The sequence below is a fragment of the Formica exsecta genome, unplaced genomic scaffold (genome assembly GCF_003651465.1).
Source record: "Formica exsecta isolate Colony F162 unplaced genomic scaffold, ASM365146v1 scaffold21, whole genome shotgun sequence".
Taxonomy (NCBI): domain Eukaryota; kingdom Metazoa; phylum Arthropoda; class Insecta; order Hymenoptera; family Formicidae; genus Formica; species Formica exsecta.
In genome coordinates, this window is record NW_021849398.1 from 299,215 (window position 1) to 317,679 (window position 18,465).

The 18,465-nt window shown below is 31.0% G+C and overlaps 2 protein-coding genes and 1 long non-coding RNA gene across 4 annotated transcripts in view; 1 reads left to right on the forward strand and 2 right to left on the reverse strand.

Moving 5' to 3' along the window:
• LOC115234904 overlaps positions 1–6,250 on the forward strand; it is a 21,977-nt gene extending 15,727 nt beyond the window's left edge. The window contains exons 1-11 of one of the 2 annotated variants that reach the window (XM_029806296.1): positions 555–704; positions 878–983; positions 1,264–1,395; positions 1,487–1,710; positions 1,900–2,260; positions 2,432–2,640; positions 2,881–3,309; positions 3,554–3,708; positions 3,795–4,072; positions 4,168–4,418; positions 5,476–6,250. In XM_029806296.1, the coding sequence (XP_029662156.1) occupies positions 884–983; positions 1,264–1,395; positions 1,487–1,710; positions 1,900–2,260; positions 2,432–2,640; positions 2,881–3,309; positions 3,554–3,708; positions 3,795–4,072; positions 4,168–4,418; positions 5,476–5,622 (2,286 nt within the window). In that variant the 5' untranslated portion in view covers positions 555–704; positions 878–883 and the 3' untranslated portion in view covers positions 5,623–6,250. Of the gene's footprint in view, positions 1–554; positions 705–877; positions 984–1,263; positions 1,396–1,486; positions 1,711–1,899; positions 2,261–2,431; positions 2,641–2,880; positions 3,310–3,553; positions 3,709–3,794; positions 4,073–4,167; positions 4,419–5,475 lie in introns of those variants that run through there. The other variant, XM_029806295.1, reaches the window with a different exon arrangement.
• On the reverse strand, positions 3,702–4,134 carry LOC115234906. Its single transcript, XR_003883961.1, has 3 exons — positions 4,085–4,134; positions 3,851–3,957; positions 3,702–3,751 (listed from the first exon to the last, which is right to left on the reverse strand). It is a non-coding gene; the product is annotated as an uncharacterized LOC115234906 (long non-coding RNA).
• Positions 6,251–7,752: 1,502 nt separating the features above from the next.
• On the reverse strand, positions 7,753–14,860 carry LOC115234905 (UDP-glucuronosyltransferase 2C1-like). The gene is made up of 5 exons (XM_029806297.1): positions 14,526–14,860; positions 10,583–11,002; positions 8,725–8,956; positions 8,437–8,662; positions 7,753–8,200 (listed from the first exon to the last, which is right to left on the reverse strand). Exons 1-5 carry the CDS (start codon positions 14,823–14,825, stop codon positions 7,918–7,920), a joined length of 1,461 nt encoding a protein of 486 aa, XP_029662157.1. The 5' UTR covers positions 14,826–14,860; the 3' UTR covers positions 7,753–7,917.
• Positions 14,861–18,465: the final 3,605 nt, after the last annotated feature.

The following is an 18,465-nucleotide window of genomic DNA, read 5'->3' on the forward strand; positions in this document are numbered from 1 at the left end:
TATATATATATATCTGTGTGTGTATAAATTTATATACCGGACGCAAAATGCTAATCTTACGGCTTATATCAATTATTAACTTTCAATAGAGAAATAGAGAAAGGCAGAGTTTTCATTAAAAACCTGAAATATCAAATGGAATCCCAAACGGAATCTCACTAAGAAGCTCCGTGACATTTAAATGATTAAATTATTTTTGTACAAGAGCGCGTAGGCCCGTAATCTTTCTATTAACATCGATTATATTAACCGTATAACTGTACAAAGAAAAAAAAAGAGAAAAACATTATGTAGTATGTTACCTTTCTGTGTAAATTTTTATCTCATCGGTGTCGCTGAAGAAGCAGATGCACTATGAATGAATTACTCCTACACACAAAAATAATGCAACTCGCCTTCTTTCACACGTCATCCACACGTATAATCCTTTCGCACAATTTCTTACTAGAAGCTTATAGTGTTGTTCTAAAGTGCCGTTCTGTTCTCTGCATACCGTCCGATAGTTGCTAAAACGGGCAAATGGGAGTGTAATAAAATTATAATAAAGTATCCTTACGTAAACAATTTTACTTTTTCGCTTTCTTAAAATAATTCATCGACTGCGTGCATGTTAAAGAAAAGCAAGCAAAAGTTTACACAACTTTTTTATAGCGTTTATAGAATTCGAGGTATTTGAGAAGAACCGGTTGGCCACTTTCAGAGAGGTATGCAAAAATCTTTTCTTTTTTTTTCGTAAACATTGTGCGGCTCGCGAGACATCAAGCTGACGTTAATGGAATTTCCGCTTATTTATTTACTCGTGCATCTAGACATACATCGCGTCATAGATATAGAAATGATAATATAGTCGTTTAACGCATTAATTTTTTTCCCACAGATTTTCATGATGAGGCCACGGCTAGAAATGCTACTATTTATAGTAGCGTTAGCTACGCACACACGTGGACTCCCCTATGGAGCCTCGTCACCTCAATTGCAGACACGTTAGTATATACAAATGCAGAATTTATGTAACACATATTTGGCTTTTTTCCGATCTCTGTTAAAAATACATAAAAATATAAATTTTAAACTGTTTAATAATTTAATTATATATATTTTTTATATGAAAAATATAAATCGGAAATCTAATGTTTTTTAAATAAACACATCTATATTCTATTCAAATTTTTTTACTCTATAATCGAGTACTTGAAAAAAATGCAAAGAAAATGTTAGTCTCTGTAAAAAAAAAAGAAGTACTTTAGTTAAACAACATTTCAGAAGATCAAATTGTCTGGTATGGTGACAATCGTGCTTCCCAAATTCAAAACACCGTCTTTCCTACTTACAAAGAAAACATTGTTCCGCAACAGACTGGTCAAGCGCAATTTAATTGGGATCAATCTCAGCAAAGTAAGACCCCATTTTGTGAAATATGTTATTTTACGTACTTTTAATAAGAAATTAAAATTTATTGTATTATTACAATGTCGTTGCGATACAGACACATTTGAAGGATACGAAACGCATGCATCATCAGAATCGCAAGAGCAATATAATCCCGACTATGTATATCAGTCTTCCGATCAAACGCTGCAGCCCTATCCTAATGCTGTGGATGATTTCACTATCAGTTGCAACGGTCAAAATAAAATTTGTGTAGCCAAAAGCTTGTGCATCGACGGATACGTACATCCCTTGAAGCAAGGCTTTATTCGGCCAGTACAAGTAAGATAATTTTATTTATTATTCCTTATTTCTCAAGACGAGGAGATTACTAATTTGATCTCGCATTTATTTGACGGTGGTCATAAAAAACACGTTTTGTTAACATACATGTACAATGTAGAACAGTATGATAAGTAAAATATAATTTATATTGATTTAATAATCCTTGTACATTTCATGCGTATGTAGGTGCAAGAATGCAAGCTGAGCCACGAAATATGTTGCACCGTGCGATATGATTTGACTAACTCGCCATATGACAACGACCAAATTAATACGGTACTGAAAGATAATCGATATCCAGAACCCACTCTGGAGAACGATCAGAGATACGTTCCGTACGGAGAAAATAACCAGGCGGATGTTGCTGAATTGAAGCCTGAATTGGGAAGTGATGCTGAATTGCAAACCGCGCCAAACAATGGACATGCGATTGAATCAGCTAATCATGCTAATCAGCTTCGCGGCGATACAAAACCGACTGAAGAGGCACCGATTGATTACAATCAAATAGCTGCCGATACAAATCAACAAGAACAGTATCAAACAGGTACACAATAATATATCAGTTTATTCCTCGACGTGTGTATAATTTTCCGTAGTTTTCTGTTAGAGCTATAAAAATAACATATATTATACAAGAATTGGAAGAACGCTGCATCGCATTATGTTATACTATTATATCTATTTGTATTAATGTAAATTGATATTGCGTATACAGGCGATGCTAGTGCTAGCGAACCAGTTTTTCCTCCACTCAAGTCAGCTCCTACGAATTCCAATTCTGCGGTCTTCCAGTTTCCGGTTCAAGCAGGATGCGCGGCTGCGTTGCTCTGCGTGGAAGAGCAGTACTGTACATTGGAAGGAGTAATTAGCCCGGAACCAGTCGCGCTTTCCAGCAAGCAGCTTCTGCGACGTGTTCCGCTAACCGTAAGATACGGCTTAATCATATTCGCATATAATGCTAAAAGAAAACAGTTTTAACAATCGCAAGAAAGGATGATTGAAAGGAAACGCTCTTTCGAAATTAATTTCTTTTACTAATAATAGAAACTTTTCCCAATCGACAAAATAAAAATAAAAGAAATAAAAGTTTAAAAAGAATATAATCTCTTCTATAAAAAAAGAGAGTAATCGGATACGCGATTGGGCGAATCGCTCGTTTTGCAGAGCTGCAGAAATTCAGAGACCGGGGTGGTCGGCAAGTGTTGCCGTGATCCGAATTACGTAGACCCATGGCCGACGGGCAATCTACCAGCCAACTATACAGGTGGTTTCGACGAGCAGGGCTTTCCAACGTTTCTGAACATTGCAACGGTGCGACCGCCAAAAAAGCCGGTCACGCAATCACCTATCAAGACGAGTCCCAAACCGCCGGCGCCGCAACACGAGCATTCGCAACCCACGAACGTCGTGCCTCTGGTGCCGGACCATTCTGACCTAACGCCGCAGCATGTACCGATTCCGACCCAGGTTCCTATAGTGCCGATCAGCACACCCGTGCCCTTCATCAAAAATCCGTACGACATTCCGAGCAATCAGGATATCATTACCGTCGTGCCGCAATTGCCGAATAATCCATGCGGAGTAAGAAATTACGTGAGTATCCGACAAAATGGAATTTTCAACATCATAATTGTTGTGCGAAATAATCTACTAAAGTAATGTTGTTAAAAAAGTATTTGTACATTATGGTCTTTGATATTTAACGTGAAAATTGAAGAGTCGAGTACAATTTGCGCAAATGCTATTTTTATGGAAGGATATATATACATGAGTGATTCGAGAATTAAGAAATTCTACTTATAATTAAAATTTTATTTGTATTTTTGTATGCTAAAAGGGCCAACGTCCACCCGGCTTCAGAATAACCGATGCGGCTTTCGGTGAGATCCCATGGCAAGTGATGGTCCTGTGGTCAGAGGAACGTAAAATTTTGTGTTCCGGCGCGCTCATATCGTCAGACGTCGTTCTAACAGCTGCCAGTTGCGTAAATAGGTAAAATAAACTCATGTTTTTCTTGTCATCAATTGAATATTTTCTAAAAAAGAAAACTTGTAATTGGGGATTTGAACTACATTCAGATTTTCACCGAATGAATTGTCTGTGAAACTGGGAGAATGGAAATTGGGTTACGAACTTAAATACGAGGAACCACTCCCGTTCGAAATCATCCCAGTACGAACGATTAAATATCATCCTGGCTACGTGCAGGGACTGTCCAGCAATGATACCGCAATATTACTCCTGGAACACCCCACGACTTTTAATTTACACATCAATACGTTGTGCCTACCTGACGACTATCAAGTGCAAGAATCGCAATGCATAGTGACGGGATGGGGTAAATCAATATTACAAGGTACATATTTACGTTTCTATCACTTGAAAAGTAAGTCTCTTTAGAGATTTACTTAGCAGAAGATGAGTATACACAAATGCAATGTATGAATTTAGCACATTACGCTGGAGCCATTATGCACATGGTCGACGTGGATCTCCTGTCGCACGACGTTTGCCAAAATCGCGTTTTGGGTGCAGAGTCTCACATTAACATCGCGCATAACGTAATCTGTGGCAAAGCGCGTAACGACAATAACATGTGTCAAGCAGACATCGGATCTCCATTGGCTTGCTACGATGGCAATGGAGCATATCATATTGCCGGAATTTACAGCCAAGACACTGGATGCTTGCCTACAAATCAAGTATGTATCATTACTGCCAATTTTTTGAGACAGTTTTTCTTTCGTCGCGTTTGCAAGATAATAATATGTCACGTGCCAACTGCAAACTAATTTCAAATCATAATTCGACAATATATACACATATATATATACCCAGATAGCACAAGGATGTCCTTAGGACGTCCAAAGGGCATCCAGGACATACATGTAGGATATCCTGAGGATATCCTATTTTAATTCTCGGATCTCCTCTGGATGTCCTGAGGAAGAGTAAATGATAGCCGTACACTAGCCTCTGGAGAATCCAGGGAGATCCTGTGGAATCCTGTGGAAACATCTTAAGGATTTCTATAGGATATGTTAGGGATATTTTTCATACGTTAAAAGGGGAACAAATTCTAAAATTTAAATATAAATTAAGATTGCGTTCTGTTATTTACTGCCAATACTAAAAATCTAATACTAAAAATAGTTCACGTTCTTTAATATTTGAGGTTTTCGTGCTGTACATGAATATTTTAGGTTTGGCTTCCGGATTTGAGTCGTGTAATATTTTCAAAACAATCCAATATCTGAATTCCCTATGTTGGGATTGCATCAGAAAAATTGAACTGATAAAAAATAATTATATTTTTAATTTCCTGTTAGTTGCTCTTTGCAAGCTTTATATAATTCTCATGACCAAATCTCAAATACGAGTTCGCGCGTCGCATAGCGGTAAACAAACGAACTAGCGGTTGAATACTATTTTTTGTAAAGTTTTTGAAATGTTGCGCATAGTAACATTTCTCATGAAATATTAAATAAATAATAATTTTGAATATGTGAAAATGTGCGCATCAAATTCAATTATTAATATTAAACGAAATTATATATATATATATACATTGTATAGGGAAATATCATCATATTTCTTATATAGAGACAGTAGAAAAAGTCATCGCTTCTTTTTGAATGCAACATTTAATATGCACTATGAGCGATATATTTTATTCTACGCTTGATTTGTTCATTTTTCATATGTTATAATCCTATTATCTTTACATAGCATTTTATGGATTTTTTGCATATATCTTAGGTGGCGACGTTCTCTCCAATTGACGTTCCCTGGGTGAAACAGATAATGTCCGAAACTAATCTAGAAACTGCACAAACTATCGATAATGGTTACGATTATCGGAAGAGTAACTTACCAGCGGGTAATCAATATCTGCCCCCAGTATAAAAATGATGCGGTGTATATTTATACTGTCGTGTAACATATTTTTTTAATACTCACGAGTGTTAAAACGAGGACAGAGGAGTGCTCGCATAATTCTCGATTTAACGTAATGCTGCCGAAAGTAATTAATGGTTTTAATAGAGTTCATATACTAAGTCGCGAGAGAAGGGCCGAGCAATTGTCAGAAATAATTATAAATAATGGATAGCGTTATAAATAATTTCGTTGCCGATATACTCAACTTATGCTAAAATATTTTATGCTGCATTTTCGAATATTCGAAATTCTTATAATGTAAAAAGATCCGATATATAATAGTAATAGATATCTTTTGCTAGAATTGTTTTGTATAATGAACTTATCGATATCGAAATCGATATTATTTAGTATCGGAGTAAGAGAGGTCAGAGCAATAGCGTATAACAATAAGAAAATACATAAACTCCTAGATTTTAGACGCAAACGTATTTATTTACCTGATGTAATGCTAAAATTTTACATATGCATATGTATACTCATATAAAGGAAACATTGTATAAACGATATATGCTTTTGCGTAAGATTAAGCTATAAAGAAAGATCTGTCAAAAAATTATATTACATTTAATAAATATTTTCTTAGGAAAAAATATTTTATAGGCATTATCATAATTAATTTAATAAAATGTACAAACCTTTTTAATTTGTATTCCTCAACGTCTCAATATCTTTACTAAGAGTTATATAATTATGTTTTTTTACGTAAACTGCCAATAAACAGAAATAGCAAAGTGTACTTATTTTTGGATTAATATACTTAATTGTCTTTTTTGAATGTAATAAACTTATGTATGCGTAATAATTTCCACTTATTATTTTTAAGAAAAAACGCACGACAAATTACAACAAGGATAATAACTGTTGCGCAAAGTAAGTTTAAAAGCCGATCGTCGAGATAGGTTTTGATAAGTTTCTCTGAAATACTTAAATAAATGTCGAGAAACTTACAAGCTAAAAGGTCGTAAGTTTATCGTTGAAATAGAGAGATAAGAAGTTATAAATTCGAGATAACGATTAAACATTTGACACGTGCACAGTAATTTAAAAGTAATTAAGTATAAATCATGAGCTGCACATCTACATACGCAGAGATAAATAGATTCTAGTTTATGTAACAATTTATATTGATATATAAAATAAGCAGATTTTGTTACTGCTTATATACAGAATCCCATAGGACCGCGTTTAAGGCTGCGACCATGTCTTTCTCAATCCACTACCCAGCAAGCAAAATGATGCAAAGTTTGCAGCAAACCCGAGCATGCCTTTACAGCAAAATTGTGACAAGGTGTGTCCGCATCCACCATGTTGTAAAACATATAATACAACATTATACATATGATTTTTTTACAGAACTTCTCTCTCTTTAATTTCTATTTGATAAATTTGTTTGCATTTTTATAATATCCACAAATAGAAAAAAAGAATAATCGAATGTAAATTTTTTTTATGAGAGAATATTCTTATAGCCTTAAACAAGTGTTCTTTTATATGACATCTTGCGCATCAACACGCGCTATGCCTTTCTAATTGAGTTAAATGACTCTCTATTAAATAAAAGGAATCTTATAGTGTATCATAACAGAATGGGGCATATCGATACAACAAGATATGTATTAACGTTTGTTATTGTTTCAAAAGATTTATTTAAAATACTTGTTATTAGTAATTAGTAAAATCAAATAGATATAAATATAAATACAATGTATAATTAATTATATTACATTAGAGCGCGCCGTCATGCACGTGGTCAATATGGATCTTCCATCGCATGACATCATGCTGCCAAGATTAAGATTATAATAATATCGCATAACATAATCTACAGCAAAATATATCATAGTATCAGTAATAACACGTGTTAAATCAATGTCAAAGTTTTCTATAGATATGCTATCATGTCAGTACTATCGATTGTTAAAATTTAAATCCAAGATATCTGCGTACTTGCCCGTAAATCGTATATATTTGATTTTTGATTTATGATTGTTAGAGAGAGAGAGAGAGAGAGAGAGAGAGAGAGAGAGAGAGAGAGAGAGAGAGAGAAAGATAAATATAGATAAAAAAAAATAATAAACGTTCATGCGTATGTACTGTAGAGAGAAAATTTATTATAAGTTTAGAAAAAATACAATCTTTCTTTATTCTCTATTTATTATTCGATAGTGTATTTATTAAAAATATAATTGTTTTTTCTTAAATACGTAATGCATCAATAATAGAAAACAAAATGTATCTATCTAAAAATAATATGATTAATTAATTTCTTTTTTTTGTATGCAACGAACTCTGATAATCTTTATTTATCATTTTCAACAAGAAACGCACGACAAATACTATAGCAATAATAATAATTGCTATACAAAGTAGAAGAAAGGCAAACACATCGACGAGAGATAACTGCCACCAAGTCAAATCCAATGCAGGCGATCGCAAGACGTCGCTGCCGTATTTAATAATATATTCGATCCAAAAAATAGCGGTATCAAGCGCGTTTAACGGCCGATCGAGAAATTTTTGAGACAAGTTTCGAGCAGATTCTCTGAAACAAACAAATAATGAGAAAAGTATAAGCTAAGAGCTAATTTATCGTTGAAAGCGAAAGATAAGAACTTGCAAATTTGAAATAACAATCAAATATTTATACCATATTTAAGACTAATTAGATATAAATCATGAGCTGCATGTATCACATCTGTACATGCATAGAGATATTCTCTCTGTTTAAAAAAATTATGTTAGTTTTTATGAAATTAGAAACAGATTGTGTGCTAGTACTTATATATAGGATCCCATAAGACTGCGTTTAAGGCTGCGTCCATGTCTTTTTCTGTCATTTTTTTGAAGTCCAATTGCACGGCAATGTTTCTGGCAACATATGCATCAATATTCATAAACTGATCGGCAAAGAGTGGTATACCGATCATTGGGACACCGTATGCTACCGCTTCCTGCGTTCCCATGAGTCCGCCATGAGTGATGAAGGCTCTTATCTTAGGATGCTCTACGGCAGTATTGTATTTACATATTGGATAATTTTATAATTTCTATAAAATAATGACTCACTCAATATTTTAATTTGCGACATCCAAGGAGATGTGTAAACATTTTCGGGTAAACCGGGTGGCAATTTCTCCGGATTCGGTATCTTCATTAAAACACGCACGGGTGCTATTTTGCCTAAAGAAGCGTAAAGTATATTCAGGAACTCGCGTGGAAACGTCTCAATCATTACCATAGAGCCAAAAGTGAAGTAGACGAAACCGTCTTTACTATCGTTTATCCATTTTTCCAAATCCTGCGAAAAAATTTGTTGATGCAAAACAAATATATATATATATATACATACATTTGTTTACGCTATACGTTTATGTTATATCTTTCATAGATAATAATTAAAAGAAAGAAATATAATTTATATTCTATAACTTAAACTCGTATCATTTGTGTTATCAGTAACTGATAATAGATTCAGGTCATATGATATTTTCGCTATTAAAGAAAATAGATTATTATAAAATATTTCGTAATATGAATCAAATGGAATTAGAATTATTATGTTTAATACATTTTTCGCGTGTCATTATTCATCGATGATTCTTTCTATGCATCAGTATCACGCAAAAAAGATCTATATATCAACAAATAAATCATAATTTAAAAAAAACCATTGTTGAAAAATTATGTACAATACGATTGAATGTTGTTATTGTCTTTTATGCGATGCTAATTAGTTTTTTTACTGTACATTTATTTCGTACATCGTAAATCGTGAACTATTGTTACAGCGCTAATCATTTATTTTGATAATTTTGCTAATGAATATTAATGTAATGCTATATATGAAGATATAAAGTATTGTAACAATCTGAAAATTAATTAAACTCTACATAATTATATATATTAAATCTCTATACACACACTCTCTCTCTCTCTCTCTCTCTTCCTCTCTCTCTCTCTCTCTCTCTCTCAATCTCTCTCTTTCTCTCAATCTCTCTCTCCCTCTCTCTCTCTCTCTCTCTCTCTCAATCTCAATCTCAATCTCTCTTTCTTTCTCTAAATATATTTCTCTATTAAACTCTGATAAATTAATTTTTTAAGAGTATGCCAGACCGTCTTGTTTTACCGACCATAATAATTATATTAAGCAAATATTGTTAGGCCCTGCGCACAATAGAGAAAATATTAGGAATAGGAATAAAATATTAAATATCAAGAAAAGCAATTTGGAATTATTTTACTTCAAACGGAACGGAATGGATTAACGCATAATGAAATAACAAAATAAAAATTAGAAATAATTAATCCATTCCGTTTCCTTGTTTGAAGTAAAATAATTCCAAATTGCTCCTCCTGATATTTAATATTTTATTCCTATTTCTAATATTTTCTCTATCGTGCGCAGGGCTTTACGACCTGACGCAAGAAGCCGGTAAAAAAACTATAATTTTTTAGCTTTTCTTCGTTTTTAACATAAACTCGTGAAGCCTCATCTTTGTTTCGATGTGTACTTAAATCATGGAAAAGGATTTCTTATTTCATGTAATCAATAAAAAAATTGTGGTCTGCAAAGTATAATTATTATGGCCGGTAGAACAGGACGGTCCGGCATCCTCTTAAACTGCAAAATTGATATATTGGATTTTTTATTTATTTCTTTCAAAATACTAATGACAAGCCAACGAATTGATTTTTAAGGTTTGATCTTTAAAGATTTACAAATATGCAAACACACAATATGCAAACTGCATAAAAAAATTTACATATTGATGATTCTTTAAAGCGTTTTTTATGAAATATTATCAAGTATTATTAGTGTGACTACAAGAAACTAAATTGTCCCTTACGGATTGCGCGAATCGCTTCATGTGCCATATTGAAAAAGTGAAAATGGTTCTTATATAGATCGAAAGAGTCGACTTACAGGTCGTAACGTTAAGCCTTCGTCCTGGATATGCAGTCCCCCCACATCCACAGCGGCAGGTATCTTTGGCTGGATCCTATTTAGAGTAAAGTGAGAATTGATGAGGATCAATGCTACTTTGGATTCTATTTCCCGTACGCTCGGCATGTCATGTCCAAAGTGCTTTCTTATTATCTCGTCCTGCACTCTCGTGAGATAATTAAAGTACAACTTGGAATAGAGCGTGTGCAGCGTATTGTACAAACGTTGCCAGAAATTCATGGGACTAGTAAAACTCAAACAATTGTTCGGTATGAAAGCCAAGTTCTCTGGTTGAGCGATCAGTGGAGGTATCCATGGGTACAGTGACGTTGTGCTGATCCCGATCAAAGGAATGTTCCACAAATGCGCGAAGATTCCGAAACAATGAGCACCAAAGACCTAACATGGAGCACATATCTTAAAACATATGATATAAGAGATATCAGTGTAAAAGTTCGTGACATTAATATAAATTAGCGAATATTGTTAGTGAGAATAATTGATCTAAAATATTTGCCAAAGTATAAAAAACATTACATATAATTTGAAGTAATACATATTTATTAACTAAAACGGTTATCATTGGCTTTGGTGTACTTTTAGACAGAAAAAGAATCATTTAAACTTCGTTTAAAAGATTCTGAAGTCTTTATTTGATTTACAATAAAATTGGATAAAGAAACGAGAAGCACTTAAATCAATTTAATATCTAATTTGTCTATTGTGTAAATCTTATTAGTAGATAATAGCAGAGAGACTTACACATTGCAAAAAAATTGATGTATCAATATTTGTTGATAAATAAACTTTTTGTCTTTAAACGTAAGAAAATTCTATACATTACATGCAAAGTAAAATAACTTGTGATTATCGAAAACTACACAGGTCAGCATAATTTTTTTTTCTGCGGTCTGGAAAAAACGAATATTTTTTTACATAATTTTTTGTGCGCTGAATCCAAATCCACAAAATAAAATAGCCTATCACAGGTTTTCGAGAAAAACGGGATTGTTTACCATTTTCGAAAATTCGTAGCAGACGAACCCGATATACAAGAGACTTTAGACAAGACTCAAATGGATAGTAGAAAAATGAAATAGTAAAAATTTTAATCATAGATTCAATACATGAGATTAAAAGTGTTTATAAATCGTTCTATTAAGGTTCAATAGTACGTGCGGTAAAAGATTCGATATTTTTATATTAAAGTACAATGTTCAAACTTTTATTTGAGTCCTGTCTGAAGTTTCTTGCACGTCGAGTTTGTTTGCTACAAATTTTCAAAAATGGTAAAAAAATACGTTTCTTGGGAATTTCAACCCTGTTTTTCTCGAAATACTGACGTGATAGGCCATTTTGTCTTGCGGATTTGGATTCAACGCACAAAAAACTATAGGAAAAGGAAACTATTCGTTTTTTCCAGTCCGCACAATTATGCAGACTTGTGCTATTAATGATAGTTGTAGCATACATCATTGTATCAATGCCTTCACAAGTGTCATATTACCAGCAATTAAGAAAAGTTCAAGAGAATTCATCTTTTACATCAGAAGCATGACTGGCTATTAATTGAAAACATGATTATAAGCTTGAGCAAAAAGAGAAGTTTATGCGTGACTAGTATAACAAAAATCTTCGGCTGTATTTAAAAAAAAATATATTATTACATTCCATATATCATCAAGAAAAAAAAAGCATAAAAGAATAACATAAAAAAAGAACAAACACGATAAATTTATTTATATTGATATTTGCACGCTGTTTATATATGATTATTGGTTCAGTAACGTAAATGCATGCTCTTAAAGGGACATACCCGTTTGAAACCTCGAAAAATGAGTACATATTTTTAGACCTTTTTGCTGCGCAACTTGATAAAAATTTTTAATTTTTTTACAATATTAATACAATATTATTAACTACCTAAACAAAAATTTTCAACCTAAAAAAAATTTTTTTTCTAAAGATATGCAAATATTTGCAGATTTATGTTTTCATACACGGTGTGCATGAAAACTCGGGTTATGTTCGACGGATTGACTTCAAATTTTACATACGAGTTTCTAATAAGATTCCGCATCTGCCAACGAAGCCGTTTTTTAATCCGATTCCCCATTTTTTTGTTATAAAAAAAGATGGACTTTTTTTCAAAAAAACCGAAACTTTTTTTCAACACCCCACTATTTTTTTATGTTTTGAAATTTAAAAAAAAAACGCTTGGATAGCTATAACAATGTTTAATAAAAAAAACTTGGATTTTTTATTTCAGATATGATCTACGAACGTTTTCATGCACAGCGTGCAGCCACCTAAAATTTGAAGGAGCTCCGCAAATATTCCCATAACTTCAAAAAAACAATTTTTTTATGCTGAAGATTTTTTTTAAGTAATTAATAATATTGTATTAATATCGTAAAAAAATTAACAATTTTTATCGAGTCGTTGCGCTGCAAAAAAATCTGGAAAATGTACTCATTTTTCGAGGTTCAAAACGGGTATGCCCCCTTAAGCAAGTGAGAGTAGCTTATCTAAGAGTGTATATATATTTAATAATAAAAGAAAAAAATACATTTCGTTTTAATTCAGCATTCTTAAATTTTAGTTGTTAATTGCAGTTTTTAATTATCAGCTGTTTTAGCTTTATTAATATAAATAATTTATTTAGTCATGTGTAGGATTTTATTATCAATTCACATTGTATTCTATTATAATCTATTGCATTTTGTTACATGATTAATGATCCTATTACATGTTTAATGACTCTATTAATACTCCATTACTAATTCATACATTTACTCACATTTTTCTAAATGGCGCTTGTATGCATTGCTTTTTCTTTGATTTTTGGATATTAATTAAAATAAAATGACATAGGCTCAAACATATAAATCAATATAAGATATAATGATAAGTTAATACCAAAACAGCTGATATAAAAGCGTGTGAGAATGTATATTAATCCGAAAGTTGACAATGAGTATAAATTGAAAAATTAAATCACAAAAAAAAAATTACATTGATCAGACGTTTTGATCTCCGCTTTAGGATCCTCTTCAGTGGAACATAATATTAAGTCGTTACGTAAACATAAATATAAAAGTAATCGCAAGTCGTTACGTAAACATAAATATAAAAGTAATTGCAAGTCGTTACGTAAACATAAATATAAAAGTAATCGCAAGTCGTTACGTAAACATAAATATAAAAGTAATCGCAAGTCGATACGAATAAGATCAATAAATTCGTTATGTTATATAAACAATACCCATGTTAATAATAAAACGGAAAATAATTTAAATTGTATGGCTTAATATTATGTTCCACTGTAGGCCTATTCTCTAATTTCGTAACGACGATGTCGTTATCGCTACGCGTCGTTGCGCAGCTGAAACATATCGGAAAATAGCTGCGTAACGATGCGTAACGATAGCGGATTTGTCGTTAAAAATTACAGGATAGGGCTGCTAAGGAGGTTCCCAAAGTGAAGATCGAAACGTCTGGTCAATGTAATTTCTTTTTGTAATTTAATTTTTCAATTTGTACTCAGCTTTCGAATTAATACATTCTCGCACGGTTTACGTTTGTTGTGTTGGCTCTGGTATTGGCCTATCATTATAGTTTATACTTTGATTTAGATATTAATATTTTACCATCTTTATTTGTATATCTTTATTATGACCAATCATAAATTAAATTAAAAATAAAAGAAAATCAACAAAGATATTTTTATCATCAGATGCATCGGATATAATATTTTATTGCAAAAAATTAAAACTAATTAAATCTAATTAAAGCTAATAAAAAAATATTTTTAATTTTTCTTAGTAGACTTTAATATTCTTTTTCACGAATAAATATAATAAGAAAAATCTGTATGAATCCAATGAAAAACCTGACGCTGTATACTAAGATTTTTACTCACTTCTATGAGCACCGCGTCATAAGGTGGATCTTTCGGTGGATTACGCGCCAGCTCTTGAATCGCCGGATTTTCCAAATATTCGCAAACATTATTGCCTGCCACTGTTGCAACAGCATGCACTGGACTACCTCTAAACAACTGTTGCATGTATTCATACGACAGATTGTTAACTAATACTAGAGGCGGCACAAGCTCCACAATATCAGTGTAATTAGGATAAGGTCTTTTCAATGGAAAGGAACTGATCACGTCGACTTGATGACCCTTCCTGGATAAGCCTTTCAACAATTGCTCGAACATAATGAAATGGCTCTTACCAAAAAAGGGAAAGAACAACCAAAAAAATACTATTTTTGGCATCCGCATTTTTTCACGCACTACTATATGAATCTGAATCCGGTGCACTAGAGATAAAGAAATGATTAATTCGATAAATTGTTTTGTTGGAACTTTCTATTGCTTTATTTGAAATTATTTGGATTCTATTGTTATATTTTATTTAATTATTTATTTAAAATATAATATTTGTTCTTTAAATTAATTTCATTAAATTCAAACTTTTTTTAGACGTGATGAGTTTTAACTTAATTGTTAATATATTTAAATGTCCAATTAAATATTCTCTCTCTTTATGAATAATTTGGCTATTATTATACACAATATATTGTTGTAGAATAAAATGATTAAATATAATAACACTGTAAATATTATATAATGACACTTATGACACTCTGTCAACTATATAACTGACAATGAGTGGTATATAAGACTGACAATTTTAAATATAGATGGTTGCTGATCTGCTGATGGTGGAGATCTGCGCGAAACGGACGAGTTTCTGTCCGACCCGATGTTATTCTCTCTTTGGATGGAGTAGTGTTTCATTATCGCAATGATAAGCAAAAGCATTAATAATATGATTCCTTTGCAGTTTTAGAATTTATTGCTTGTATAGTGGTACTAGCTTGCCCACAAAAGCAAAGTACATGAACATAATTATAATCGTTATTATTTTGGTCTTAAATTCTTTTCTTAATTTATTGCTCTCAAGATGTATGTATATTTTGTTGTAGTAAAGAATATCATATTAAGTTCTCCTCGCAAAAAAAAATTAAATATATTTAGTAATATTAATACATGCATATTTAATATATAGAATTTATAATATATGTTGCATATTATTAATAAAAATTATAACATAAAGTAGTGATAATTTTTATATTAGCGTAAAGTCGATAACTGCTAAAAAATTACTTTTTTAAAAAAAAGTGAAAAAAAGCGCCAAGGGCACGCGCATAAGCGTCTTTTACTATAAAAGAACTCTTATACAAAATAGTGTTATTTTAATTATTTTAATACAAAAACACTGTCACATCCAAACTAAAAAACTGTTTCACAAAATAGTTGTTTTAATTTTCTACAAAAATAATGTGATATATGATAAAAATATTGCGCCAAATAATAAAAATTTATGTTACAAAATTTATTTATTATTATTTCTAATATTAAGAATTGTATCAAATTGCAATGTGATTAAAATAGTGGAACATATTTAAGTGAAAGAAATTTTTTATTAAGAAAACAAATTTCAGTATAAAATAACTTTTTAATTAGAGAAAAACTTGGCGCTGCAAAAATTCAAAATGTAAATAATACGTTAATTAGCATATGTTCAGTTTAGCAGCGCCAAGTTTTTCTCTAATTAAAAAGTTATTTTATACTGAAATTTGTTTTCTTAATAAAAAATTTCTTTCACTTAAATATGTTCCACTATTTTAATCACATTGCAATTTGATACAATTCTTAATATTAGAAATAATAATAAATAAATTTTGTAACATAAATTTTTATTATTTGGCGCAATATTTTTATCATATATCACATTATTTTTGTAGAAAATTAAAACAACTATTTTGTGAAACAGTTTTTTAGTTTGGATGTGACAGTGTTTTTGTATTAAAATAATTAAAATAACACTATTTTGTATAAGAGTTCTTTTATAGTAAAAGACGCTTATGCGCGTGCAATTGGCGCTTTTTTTTCACTTTTTTTTTAAAAAGTAATTTTTTAGCAGTTATCATTCCTTTTTTTTTTTGCAGCGCCAAGTTTTTCTCTAATTAAAAAGTTATTTTATACTGAAATTTGTTTTCTTAATAAAAAATTTCTTTCACTTAAATATGTTCCACTATTTTAATCACATTGCAATTTGATACAATTCTTAATATTAGAAATAATAATAAATAAATTTTGTAACAAATTTTTATTATTTGGCGCAATATTTTTATCATATATCACATTATTTTTGTAGAAAATTAAAACAACTATTTTGTGAAACAGTTTTTTAGTTTGGATGTGACAGTGTTTTTGTATTAAAATAATTAAAATAACACTATTTTGTATAAGAGTTCTTTTATAGTAAAAGACGCTTATGCGCGTGCACTTGGCGCTTTTTTTTCACTTTTTTTTAAAAAAGTAATTTTTTAGCAGTTATCATTTCTTTTTCTTTTTTTAATGTGTCATGTACATGTTTTGCTACTATACATATGTTTACGAGCAGTCAGATAAAACTAATATATCTATCATATTTCTGAATTATAAAAAGCAACCCTTTTATTGATTTGATTTCTATTGAACAATATCTATTTGTACATTCTTTTTTTAAAAAAATTATTATCATTAAAATTAAAATATATTATTATATATGCTTGTGCTATGCTATAAATTGTTTGATTAATCCGTCTTGTATCTTGATTATATATCAAAAACGAAAGATGTAAAAAGAAATCCAGTGTATTCAAATGCATTTGTCAAAGGATTGTCATCATATAGTTATTTGTCATGCATCATATGCAATTATAGGTATAAGTAATATTGGTGAAACAGGCTGTGTGTGCGATTAAGTCTTATAAATTTCTATTTATATTTTATTTCTATTTCTATCTATTTTTTTTAATAATTTATAAATTTTTATAATAAATTTATAAATACATTTATTTTTCAATGGAACTAGAAAAATTTTTCAAACTGTTCAGATTTTGACAAAGTCTGCGACAACATGTCTATTGTAAACCAATCCTTGTATCGATACTAAAAAGAACAAAATAATGAATAATATCAGTTTTAATAATAAATTTCTTCTGTCAAATATATATACCAAATAGCATTCCGACAGATAGAAAAATACAACGTAACAAATCTATTATATTCATTAACAATACTAGAACATGCTTCATCTATTGCAAGCAATGCATTCGTATCGAAATAAGAATTAACTATAATATGTTGATTTGCAATAAATATGATGCCACAGGCTTTTTCAAAATCTTATCAATAGCTTGAAAAATTCTTCTACTTCCACTGAAAAATAAATGTATATTTATGAATTATTCATAAGACAAGCATTAACTTTACACACAGACTGCATTTCACCAATGTTATTTATATTTATCTGTAGTCATATGATGCATGACGAATAACTATATGATGACACTCCTTTAACAAATGCATTCAAATATACTAGATTCTTGTGTGCGTATGCCTATATTACTGTTCGCAGTTATCCATACTGGTTTTTGATAGGTATTTGACGTTAAATTTTCCAGAGTGCAACATTATATAGCGTAGCACTCTTTCATTTATAAAAAAGTAAAGCTGCAAAATTCTTCCTGATATTTCTGGATAGTTGAATCTATAGAATACACACACACACATATCATATAATAAACATATAGAATACATACATCTCTTTCTTATAAATATATGTATTGCGATGCTTTATTCTGTTTTTACACGTAGCATAATAGCATAAATTAATGTTTTAGTTCTCTCTAATATAAATGAGATATACCTGATGCAACTATCCACAAGTATTACGAAGAATTTTGCATTTTTGCATTTTTATAAATGAAAGCTCGCGTATAGATACCCGGGGTGCCTCGCT